General features: G+C 42.0%; 1 protein-coding gene across 2 annotated transcripts; it reads right to left on the bottom strand.

Annotated features, from left to right (window-relative positions):
* Positions 1-1,075: 1,075 nt before the first annotated feature.
* On the bottom strand, positions 1,076-11,259 carry PDCD6 (programmed cell death 6). Of its 2 annotated transcripts, none has more exons than XM_068395833.1 (6): positions 11,107-11,259; positions 8,298-8,359; positions 4,955-4,999; positions 3,635-3,793; positions 3,104-3,213; positions 1,076-1,613 (listed from the first exon to the last, which is right to left on the bottom strand). In XM_068395833.1, exons 1-6 carry the CDS (start codon positions 11,190-11,192, stop codon positions 1,515-1,517), a joined length of 561 nt encoding a protein of 186 aa, XP_068251934.1. In that variant the 5' UTR covers positions 11,193-11,259; the 3' UTR covers positions 1,076-1,514. The 2 variants fall into 2 exon arrangements, with proteins under 2 accessions (XP_068251934.1, XP_068251935.1); XM_068395834.1 differs by having other exon boundaries at positions 3,641-3,793.
* Between the last annotated feature and the right edge of the window lie 1,337 nt (positions 11,260-12,596).

Genomic DNA, 12,596 nt, shown 5'->3' with positions numbered 1-12,596 from the left:
AACTATCAGTGAGGGTCTGTTTGATTATCACTTGACAACTAGTAGCAGCTTCTCTCTGCATGACAGATGTTTAGTTGGTAAATGCAGTTACCACTTGGCTGTCTTCACGCTGACACCAGATACTATACTCTGGCCGAGACACTTGGGAACAACATTATAACATGGATTTTTTAGGCAGGATGCCTGTCTGTGGACCCAAACCCTCTCTGCATCATCTCTTGGAATGCTGCTTGGTATGACTGACAGCATCGGTTTAGGTATAGGCACTCCCATCAACACCAGCTCACCTGCCTGTGTCTGTATGCAATTATGAAATTTGAAACAAAAGGGCATCTGGAGTGCCTGCATATGGTGCGCTGGGGAGGGGAGAGGACTTAGGAATAAATGAGTATTGCTAGAGTTTGAGAAAAAGTCTTTCTTTGGATAAAATCCAAAAGCTCTTGCCTCTAGGTACCTTTGTAAACATATCCTGAAGAATAATAGTGCTGCTTGAGTATTTCAATTGCTTTGGATAGCACTAGTGTAAGATTTTCTTAGAGCAATCTAAGGTAGCTTGTTAACTTCTTGTTGCTTCTTCTAAGTTGCTTCTTCAAAGTTCCTGCAGGAGACAGATGATGTGTAACAGGCATCAGTAATGACTTTTTTTGGTTCAGTTTTTCCACTGAATCCCTCTCCATCCATAAGTGGTGAGATGGAGGGTAAGGGGTTGAGAATGTTTGACTGTCAATTCAAGGCCACTTCAAAGAAGTGCTTCAGCACAAAAAGGAAGACTATTGGTGTTAAATGAGACCACTAAGCAGAGGGAACTATATATCCAGAGTAGTCAGATATAGTTTATTTTTGTAGGGAACTCATTGAGGAAGATGCAGCATTGGACACAGGTGTGAAGAAGTTTTGTATTTGAAGATATCCCAAGGATACCCTGAAAGAAGGAGGCAGCTAGAAAATAAAGATATAAGGCAAGGAAAAAAGGCCATCTTTACCAGGCCATCTGAACTGCAGAAAACTAGAGTCCAGAAATGAAACCACCACCTCCTTAAAAAAAGCTGTACAAAAGCGAAGTAGACTATAAAAGTTGATCTGATATTTTTTACTTAATTTTAAATTCTGTATTAAAAATTAATACATTAAACTCTTATAAAAGTAAGGCACATGCAAAACATGTTGTGCAACTTCTGACTTTCAATTATAAACTAACAAGCATTATTTTAATTTGGCATTTCTAGAGTCATTTTCCCCATGCAGGATATGTGGAAGAAGGTTAAGTTTGACATTGCACCAGTTACATCTAGATTCTGTGCTTTCTGTACTACAGTAAGCAGAGATGGTCATATTGTACAGTCATACAAAATAAAAACCAACTCAAGTACAGATTCTGAAGGTGATGACCAACATACAAAATTTAAGAATGTGAAGTTATATCCGTTATAATACATCAATAATCTTATTCAGTACAGGATGATTTGGCAGCTCCAGTCTGTGTAATGCCAGTGTGCAGTTCCTGGTTATCAGTGTCATACGATGCTGAAGACCATGGAAAGATACTGCTCATAGGACACTTGAATCCAGCCATCTTGATCGGTATCGTATCGACGGAACACATCAGTCAGCCTCTGAAAGGGGGGGAAAAAACGTACATTTTTGTATACTGGGGAAGTTCAGGCTGCCACGTGTTCCCCTTGCCGCTTATATTTCTGTAGCTTTATGAACACTCTGTTCATGCCCTCTGTAGACACTTTACAACCTCATGCATACAGAGGTAGCTCTTGGCCACGTCGTGTGCTTTGAGCTCTGTAGCAGATCCAATTTTAAAACCAGCTTATACAATACCTAAGGCTATCTAGACACTTCTTTATAGACCAGACAGCTTCTTATAACTGGCTTTAAGCAGGGGGGTGGGAACAATGCACAATTCTCAAGATATTTCAGAATCGCCCGGAGCCAGAATCCAGCGAGTACCTAGTCCATTTCTCACCTGCTAGCCATGTATGCTTTGTGTGCCAGTAGTACCTGAGCTGTCTCTGAAAACCCCAGAAGTGCAAGGCAGTATGGATCGAGAGGCCCAAAATAACTACCAGCATGGTTTCACTAACACCGGCTGAATGACACTCCATTTCAAAGCCCTCTTTACCAGAGTTTAAGCTTATAACAAAGTATAATCAGCTTCTATTGCAAATGAATACAAAGGCAACTGATGTTTCAGCAGACTTACGGCTCAAGAGATAAAAGAGAAGAACAGAACACCTATATGCAAATAACAGAGATACTACTTTTGCAGGGCACTGCTTTCTCTTCAGGGTGGGTATCAGAAGGTATCTATCTTAAGACACTGTTGCAATGTTGCCCCCTGTCAGAAGAGCAACTCTTTTCCTATCCTACTAAAACTCATCTCGTCCACTGCTACAGTTTCCCAACTTTTTCCCAAAGCCTTACATACATTTCAGAAAAGTCAGAGACACTTAGAGAAACCTTAAGCACTGAGGTGGGGAATCATCTAGTGATTGATTTCTAAACAACATAATACACTTGTAAAACTACAGTTCTCCCTCTCTCTCCACAAGCATTTCTGTTGCTGAAAGGCTTTTTGTTTGTTTTAGATATGTTTTACTACCATTGCCCCTGCAGGAACAGCAGTGAGGAAAGACTAAATAGTTCAGCTGCTAGGTCAAATTCCTTTTAGTCAGAGCAGTAAACAGAGAGAGAAACAAAAAACAATTCAGATATGAGAATTATGAGCACCACGGGACATGACACACTCCAGTTTTAACACCCAAGATCCAGAGGAAGTGTGTGTATTAAACTAATGGAAATGGTGTTAAGTATTTTCCTTCTAAAACACTGAGACTATTTTACATTTTCTTGCCCCATAAAAGTATTTAACAGGTCAAAAAAATTATATCAAATTTACTCGTGATGCAAATGGATAACAAGTGAAGACCAATAGATGAAGATGTTTCTAGGCCTCTTGCATACTTCATTCAAATAGTTTATTTATAAGCAAGTTCTAGATCCAGTACTATAGATAAATTGAGAACCATAAAAGTTTAAAGAAAAGGTGATTTTTTGTTTTTCAATTGACATTAACGTACATCTCCTTTCTTACCTGTAAAACAACACAGCACTGAATAAAATCATCAAAAGCAACTTGTCCTCTTCCTTGTCTGTCAAATTTCCGAATAAGGATATCGTAGAATTGATCAGACAGTCGGTAACCTTGGAAAAGAGAAATGCTTTTAAAGGTTTCAATTACTGCAGCCATTCTATAAAAAGAACTAGTCTGTTCAGCAGGTGTGTGTAACAAAACCAGAAAACAGTAAGGAGTTACAAGAGGCAATTTTTTATTGGCCAAATATCTCCACAACAAAAGTGTTAAACTAAAATGCATGCAGTAAAACCCGTGCTTAATAATAATTATGGACAGAGTCACAGTAAACATAATTACTGATTAAAGTGACTAGTTGGTTGAGGGAAACGTTTAGGGCTGCAGCTCAAGTTTTTATAATACCTAAAAGGGTAACTGCATTTCACCTGCCTCATTTTCAGTCACATCTGTCAGAGCAATACAGCCCTAACAGTAGGAAGCTCATTTGATGACATAGCCCGGTCATAAAGACTGTAATTACAAATGAATTACCAAAACCTGTTAGTGCTTGCTTTAGTTCATTTTTATCAATCATTCCAGAATTGTCTCTGTCATACGTTCGAAAAACATTCTGCCAGTCTGAGATGTACTTCCAGACTCCTGTGAATTCATTGAAGTTCACACCACCTTTGTTTTCTCTGTCAAACATGCCTGAAATAAAAAATAAGAAACACATATAAAGCCTTAATCATACTACTCTTCAGTAAGGTCTGCTAGTATTTTAAGAAGGAAGCCAGAGCGCTTTGTGGAAGGTACTGAAGGCAGAAAAGAAATTGCTAAAATGCAAGTGATATTTTGGAAAGTTCTGACAAAAAAAGCAAGCAGTCATCCATTAAAGGAGAAGGTAAAGCAAAATAAAAGAGGACCAGAATGAATCACAGAATGTTTCTTTTTCCTGGGTTTTCATTTCCAGTTTGAAAATATTTAGGGCTTGATTGATCATCCAGTGACAAAAAGGGCAGGGGAGTGGGTTGTTCTTTTGTAAGGACACATGAAAAAGTCTAAGTCTATTGACTGCCAAAAGTGGTGGGATATTCATCTGCATTTGACTTACTGATACCCTCATCTGTATACAAATAGCATGTCACACAGCAACAGAACTCAGTCTGCTGCTGAATACTTATTAAAAATAAAGCAAAAAAATTAGTCTTTGTATTTATGAAATGTATGATAGAAAAGATTTTTTTGTGCTTTAATTTTTCTCCTGTTCTACCACCATCATCTTCTACAGTACTGGAAATTATTTTCGGACACTAAAGAGTTCAAATATTGTAAAGCTTTTGTTTGGTCTTTTTGGAGCAGAACACAGAATTAAAATGCAAGACAGGAAAACTAGTTATGAAGACTACGGAATATCTTTTTAGAATATTTAAGCTGACAATTTCCCCACACATAAATGACATTTGCTCTCTATTCAGCTGTACAGTAACATTTTCTCAGGCTACTTGGACAAGTGCATTTGTGTACAGGCGAAGGACAGTCCTGTATTATTCAACAAGGAAAATATTTGAGTTTAACTTACTACTGCTGGGCTTTCTGGACAAACAAAACAAAACAAAACAAAAGCAGTAAAGACATTGAAACATACCATCTAACAGCGAAAGACCAGCTTGTTAACACTCAGCCAAATTAGTTCAAAAGACCTTTAAACAGTCATTAATTATTACAGTAGAAATACGTATTGTCTATGTATTGTAATATTTGTACATACATATTTCTCTAAAATGGTGCAGCGATCGATAGCATTCTCAATCGGCTGAACAGATCACAAAACAGTATGTTCACTATTTCACATCACACAACTACACTCACCAAGAATTGACCTCACTGTTGCTGGATTAAATGGAGTCCATGTGCCTGAAACAGAAAGAACTACTTAGTTCCTCAATACTAAGTAACATTTAAAAAAAATGCAACCAACCAACAAATCAACCAAAAAAATCAGGTAAGAACTTAAACAGTGAATTCAGAGCTAGATGACATGGAGACAGCATATTCTAAAATAAGGCTGCTTTTGAAGTAATTATGTTCTTGACCATTCAGAGATGACTTCAGACCAATGCTGTACAGATACTACACAGAAAACAATGTTTTTCAGGCTGCACCAAAAAAAAAAAAAAAACAAAAACACCAAAAAAACAAAACCCCAAAACCTTGGAAGAACTAAGAAGGACTTTTTTCATCCCAGGTACTCAGGAGATATTGAATAAAAAGCAAGATCAAAACTGAAGTCCTACTTTTTCTACTGATGGGAGCAGAAGAGTTTCAAGTTACAACTCAAACAATGTCTCATACCTATTCCTCAGTAAAAACCCATCTGCTTATTTCCTATTTTACAGGTGGATTACTGCAGTGCATTTAGTTTCTGACAAGTGAAAAGGTTCCTAACATGGCATAACCACACAGTGCAATTTAGAGTTGAGTTTAGTATAAATCCCACCTCTACTGCTAAATCAATTAAATGTTAGTTTAATTTAGTATTTTCAGACCAAGAAATGTTCCTGCTTAAAAGGGCCTGAGCAGTAATCATCTGAAGAGGAGCTTTGCACTTCTGTGAATATTTAGAGGCTAGTCACTTTGGAATAGTTTTCACTTGGTTGGAAGCATTCCAGAGTGCTAGGAAGCATTAAGCTTTAAATTAAGAGAAATACCGTGCCTCATCTAGAATTTCACCATCAATTCTCTAGAGCCTGTGAAGGAACCAGGAAGACCAAGCAGCATATATTACATTAGCTGTGGTTGAGCACAGGGACCGCAAAGGAACCAGTGAGACTAGGGGCACTCGAGGCATTCGAAACGATGCGGTAGCTGACCACAAATGCCTAACAGAAAGGCTGCGTTGGTATTAAGCAGGCTTTGCGAAGGCATGGCTGCTTTGCTGGATCAAGCTGCAGTGGTGTAAGTAGTGCTTATACCAGCGCTGAATTTCTCCCATGGAAGGGAAGCTGTATCAGTGTAAGTCTACAGATGCAGCAACAGGGAAAAACCCTATACTGTAGGCAGGCCATACGACTATGTGCACATAGAGAAACACAAGCAGAGAAAGAGAAGAGTAAAAATGGCTCTGAAAATGCTTAAGCAGTATTTTAGACAGAGAACATCAGTACCTTAGAGTTGTATGTCTCCTGACAGAAATAAAAAATAATGGTATCATTAATAGGGTGCCAGCACTTAACTCTGAACAGAATAGAGGAAAAAGTGAAAATACATGTTGAAATTTCCAAGAGACCCATATAGACGCCATAGAGTGAAATCAGAGCAACTCCAGTGCTGAAGAACGGCGCTAATTTCCGCCTATTCCAATCAACAGTGAAACTGTTCCCTCCTCCTCCCCTGACTCTACAATTAACTTCACATGGCAGCACAGAAAAAAACAAGAAGGAAGCATAGGATTTCATTGTCAAAAAGCTATACAAAGTGATGATCAGTACCTCCCAGGTAAGTATACTGTTATTTGCATAAACTTGACATGTTGAAAAGCTGAATGTCAAAACCACATTGAACTTCAAATTTTAATGAGCACTATGCAGACTTTTTCTTTTATGTTTGTTTTAGAAACAAACACGTAACATTCTTTTAGCCCATGTTAGATTGCAGGACAGCTACACACACCCATCCACTAGAGGATATATTTTGCAAAGAATATAGTGAATTGTTAATGAGTTTGGTGTACAAAATCTGGAATGTCTCAGAGTGAAGGAAGCTTACAGTTCTCTAAATATTTTGTCTAATAGTGAATTCACTTGGTGGGGATTCTTCATAACTGCAAAGCACTGAAACTGCTAATCTACACTGTAAATAAGGAAAGAAAAGAGTTCAGACAGTCATCACTGCCTATTACCCTTACATTCAATCAGATGAGAAGATATTTAAAATATGTGAAGTTCAAAATGGCAGGTAAAGCCAGGTTCCCACAGTTATAAACAGCACTGTAATCTTAAATGAAAACAGTGACTTAATCAATTTAACTTAGCTTTTGCTGAAGTTTTTATTCAAAATAGTATTTTAGTTATGGATCAGGTCCAGCAGCTACAATATATTGCTTTTAATTTATCAGATATGTTATTAAACAAATATTCTGGTAAATCCAGTTTAGTTACAAGACCACAATTTTACTACATAGAGCCACCCAAATTTATTTCAAGTCAGGTGATTACTGACAAAAAGGAGCCTTTCAGTCTGTGTGCACTGCAGTTTAAGCCCTTCTCAGTCACAAAGCACAGGAAGGATGAAGGAAATAAACCTTGAGAGAAGGGGAACTTGATACGGACTCAAAGGTGCACAAACAGCTTTAATATGCACTTTTTCAGATTTCTAAGTGGAAAAAAAAACCCCACAAAGTACAACCCTACCCACTCTAAGTCACCAGAGGGAAGTAAAAATAGGCTACTGGAAAAATTTTCCATTTTTTATTTTGCTTCCATGAGTTATTTGACTATACCCTACTTACTCTTTAAGCATTATGACAGGGAACTGACATACTACTAGAAAGTTTCAATACTAGATCTAGAGTTCATCTTTCTACTTTATTAGGAAAAAAAAACCAAACATGCCTCATTTGGAAAAAAAAAAATTGTTACCATCTTCAATTCCTGCACCAATACCAAGATTTTACATGCAGTGAAAAGGCTGGTTGTAAAGATCTGATCCAGGTTATACACTGATCCTGGTTAAAAAACAAAGGTTCAGTAGTGATGAGCAAGGAATATATAAATCACTGTTTATGTTTTCCAGGAAGCAGAGCTGGAAAAAAATAAAGGAATGTGCATGCCTTCATTTCCCAGAATACAAATCAGTAATGTTTACAACAGGTACTCTGTTTATAATGCATTATTATTAACATGCACCAAACCCAGAAAATTTCCCTTGAAAAAAAAAAAAACCAAACCCCAGGAACAATGAGCTTAGCTAAAAAAAAAAAAAAAAAAAAAAAAAAAAAAAAAAAAAAAAATCAATAAAAGAAAATCAGGAGGATTGTCCATTTTTTTCCTCCCCTTCAGCCTTTTACTGTAGATTACATAGTATTAATCAGTGGTAGGAACTCCCCGCTCCCCCCCACCCCCATCAAAGAATTATGGCATCAAGTAACCAGTCTCACATGAAATTTAACATTAAGTTTACAATGAACTACCTCACTGCTCATTTACAGACTTACCATTGGATAATGCCTGCTGAAGTTCATTATCAGATATTATTCCACTCCTATCTTTATCAACCCTGGGGGAAAAAAAATAAAAAAGCTTTAAATGGCTGAATTTAACAGGTTCCACCTACAGAAGACTTCAACATCCTGGTTCTTACCAAATTAGAGGAATCTTTTCCTGAAAAGTCACTAATTGCATTTTACTTGGTAAACTGTTCACAGTTACTGCAAATGAAACGCTTCGTTCAGACTGATGAAACATTCTGGAACATGATGAAAGCTACAAAGACGACTGCAAGACTGACTTAGGAGTGAAGAGACACACAAAACCACACACTGGCAATAAAACAGTTTGGGCATACTCCATACAGGAAAGTATTTTTCTTTATTTATTTTTAAAAGAACTGCAGAGCGCACCATGCTGGTTACATCCACAAAATGCCTCATGTCACTGTAGTAAGCTGTTGGGCTCCCAAACTGGAGACCCAAGTTTGGCACTCAGTTTTTCTCCGTAAGATGTTGGCAATGGAGATGAAGCCACGAATGGAACCAGTGCCAAGTACTGAAGGAATCGACTGCAGGGCCCTGACCCCTTTCAAAGGGCTTCAAAAAGCAAAAAAGCAGAGGCAGGTGCCAGCTTTGATTGAGCCTTCACACTGCATTATCTTAAGAACAGAGTTCTATCCCAAAATAAACAAACTAACTAATTTCTGCCCGAATAAAGCAGGATCATGCCTTCTTTAGAAGGATACCTGAAAGTGTTGGGGACTTCCCTCCATTTTATACAAGGACCTTCCCCTTGACACCAACAGTTTTTACTTCCCCTCAGTTACTACCATTCCAAAGCAGAGTCCTGCTCAGCTGATCCCTCTGCAGAAGCTGTTTTTTTTTCCCCTTAGTCCTTGTTGGTTTTTTTGAAACCTTTTCAGTTCATTCTACTAGATTCCTTTCCCATCTCAAAGATTATATAAACCACACACAACGTTCAAATTGCAAGCATAAATTGCACAGATTATAATAACAAAAAGGCACTCCCCTTTTTTATTCTCTATTTCTTTTCCAGGTATTCTGAACGTTTTTACCTTTTATAAGCTGCTATTAAGTGCTAAGCTGATATTTTCATCAAAATGTGTTATGACCTACTTACCTTGCTCCTGAGCATCACCAGCTTAGAGCACATTCATTTCATATACAAAATGATGCAAAGTTAAAGCAGGTCTTCCTCATGGACATAAGGTATCTACCCTGGATTTCATCTGACCATCATACAGCGATCATGATCTGGCCATGACAGGGTGACACAACCCAGTCACTCAGGTGACTGTAAGGTGCTCCTGCAAGTCTTTGCAGGCCTCACTTACTGCAGGAATCGGTTAGTGTAACGAACAAACCTCATCTGATCATTCGCCCTCTTTTCCCCCAGTTGCTCCTGAACATGTTGAATAACAATCCCAGAACAGCTCCATCCGTCAGTGTGGCAGACAACCACACACACTTCTTTTTAGTCAGTTATTTTATCCATCAAAGGAGCCTCCCTTTCACTCTATGTCTACTGGATTTCTTCAAAGGCCTTTAATACTCATGTATGTTGAGAGCCTCCCTGGAAACAATACAGATTATATCAATGGCACCAGTTTTAGCTGTAGACATAACCAATCCTTATCCAACATACTCCAAGACTTACACAGTAGTCTGCCAAACAAGAACACTTTCAACAAAAGCCATGCAACTCTTCCGACTACCTACATTATTTAAAATGGTTTCTACTGGTTTGCCTGGTGCAGAAGCCAGACTGTCGATCTGTTTCTTTCTGGACCCTTTAAAAAAAGAAACAGCATCATGTATGCCTCCTTCAAGTTCTCACATGAAGTGGTTTCGCGGAAGGCTGTGTAGGTAAGCTGCCACATTCCTGAGTCACCAGTAAATACTGGTCAGTTTTAGCAACTTATTACTGTACCTCTACTTCTTAACCTCTTCTTGCTGCCACTTCAGTCAAGATAGATCCTCTGACACATCTCCCATAAAAATGGATCCAACGTAGGAACCTCCCCAGTTTCCTCTACACGACACGAACGTGAAGAACTCTTTCAGCTTCATTACTACTACAGTCTCACCAGCATGCTCTTTTTTTAACACAGGCCCACTAACGCCCTTGCAGGTTCCTCCTCCAGATGTATTCAAGAGAATATCTGTTGTTAGTCTTTAAGTTTTCCATTAAGCGTTTATCAGATCCCCTTTTACAAGCCTTTCTGCACTGCTACATTGACCCTCCAGACTTAACAATCCTTTCTGGATTCTCAGGTCATAAATGACTTCAGCGTTTTCAAGGTTACCTTCTCGCTGCCATTAACCCCCTTCCCTTGCTCTAAAATACAGCCATACTTATTCCTCCTCAAGCCTTTCTTAAAGCTCCCCCTCAGATTCCTCCTACAGGGATATAACCGCGATGTTTACCCACCCCCGCAAGGCCCCAGGGCAGCCAAGCAGCAAACCCTGCGGTGGGTGCCCAGGGCCGGGGACAGGCTCGCCGTAGCAGCTGACCGTTTCCGGGCACCTCCCAAGGCCCGCTCCCTCCCGGTGCCCCCTCAGGAAGCCGCAGCCCCGGGAGGGCCCGGCAGGACTCGGCATTGCAGCCCCGGAACGCCCGCGGGTCGCGGCGGCCGCCTTAGCGCGGCGGGCGAGGCCCAGCAGGGCCCGGCGACCGGCGTGGGAGGGGGAGCCCGCTCAGCCCTCTCCGCGCGGCCGGTAACCGTCAGGGCGGCACGCGACGCGGATCGGTCCGCGAGGACCCCCAGGGCGGGGGGGTGCGCGGCGGCCTCACCTCTGGAAGACGTTCCACAGGAAGGCGGGGTCGGGCAGCGCGGCGCCGCCGCCGCCGTTGGGCCTGTACTGGTACCCCGCCGCCATGACCCTCCGCGGAGCCGCCGGGCAGCTCCAGCCTTCCTCCCCGCGCTTCCGGCACGCGCCGCCTGACGCAGCGCCACCGGTGACGTCGCTGAGCCGGGCAGGCGCGCGGGCCCCGCCCCCGGGAATCCCGAGGGGAGCCGCGGCACCGCCCCCCCGTTGCCACGGCGACGGCTGCGGGGCGGGGGCGGCTGGCGCGGGGCGGGGCCCCCCGGGCGAGGCGAGGCGAGGGGTTCCCCCCGCGTTAGCGGGCACGGCGCGTCGCTGTCGCCGTTTGTCCCGCTAGCACCGAGCCCTCAGGGGCTCCCCTGGGGAGTTCTGCGGGATCCGGCACCGGCGCTGCCCAGCCCGGCGTCCCTCGGGGCTCGGCAGCGGGGCAGCCCCTCGGGACGCCGGGCAGAGCCCGAGGTAACGGTCCGCCGGAGGGCGCGCTGCGGCCGCTGCCCAGGGCCGACGGCTGCGGCTTGGGCTTCAGCGGGGCGGGCAGGGATCCGCGCTCACAGGGTCACGGCGCTCCGCCACACACGCCCTCGGCCACCGCGAGGGTTTCTGCGAGGGCAGGAGCCGCCCCTCTGGCCGTTCCCCGGCAGGCAGGGAGAGACTGAGGGGTCCCCGCTCAGGTGGCTTGTTATGGAGGGGAAACAGCTTAACATGCAAGAGATGTGGGGTTACTGCTGGAGAGGAAGAAGGGGGGATAGGGAGAAACAGAGGCCAATGGACTGATTCCCTTGGACAAACTGAAGAGCAAAAGCACATAAGGAAAGAATTTCAGGTACAGCCAAAAAACCACAGGATTGAAATTGAAATACAAGCCAAATTAGTCAGTACCACCTCATTAATTCTTAACTGAGGGCCGCACACAACCCTCCAAAAATCAGCCTAATTCCCCTGCCCCTAGCTGCAATTTCTAGGAACAGCATAAGGTCCCATGGGACCTGGAGCAGCTTCAGACCTCCCTAAAATTCTTGAGGTACAAATATATCAACTTGACGCTCTACTGAACCATCCTCATCCTCTGGGACATGCTCCCCCCGTCAATGAAAAAGATACAATCTTTGTTTTATCCTTTGTCCAAACTGCTGACCTTGCACATGTCTCTTATGGGTAAGGAGCTGTCAGTGAGAGGGGCCAAATGGCACAAGGGCTGGGTGGTCACAGGCCAAACAAGTTACATATACAAACTCCGGAACATTAATCAGAACAATGTAGGCTCGTGTCTTCCTTGTACATATCTCTGACAACTCTGTTCAGGTACTAACAGATAATGCCTTCATTGTGTCCTCCACCAAATAATTTTAAATTCACAGTTTTCTAGTAATACATTATAATTAGAACAGATAAATACTGAAAATCAGCTTTAAATATTAATCTGAAAATACGGTGGAAATAAAAAGAAGTATCTTGCAT

This window comes from Nyctibius grandis, chromosome 3, assembly GCF_013368605.1.
Source record: "Nyctibius grandis isolate bNycGra1 chromosome 3, bNycGra1.pri, whole genome shotgun sequence".
NCBI lineage: Eukaryota > Metazoa > Chordata > Aves > Nyctibiiformes > Nyctibiidae > Nyctibius > Nyctibius grandis.
Note: the sequence above shows the minus strand (reverse complement) of the source record. Positions and strands in the feature narration are given on the sequence as shown.

Excerpts from the sequence above, each read along its gene's own strand:
- PDCD6 (XM_068395833.1), bottom strand. The coding sequence starts at position 11,192 with ATGGCGGCGGGGTACCAGTACAGGCCCAACGGCGGCGGCGGCGCCGCG. Across the intron at positions 8,360-11,106 it reads CTGTGGAACGTCTTCCAGAG|GGTTGATAAAGATAGGAGTG; the intron begins GTGAGGCCGCCG and ends TTTTTCCCCCAG. Across the intron at positions 3,794-4,954 it reads AACAGTGAGGTCAATTCTTG|GCATGTTTGACAGAGAAAAC; the intron begins GTGAGTGTAGTT and ends TTTTTATTTCAG.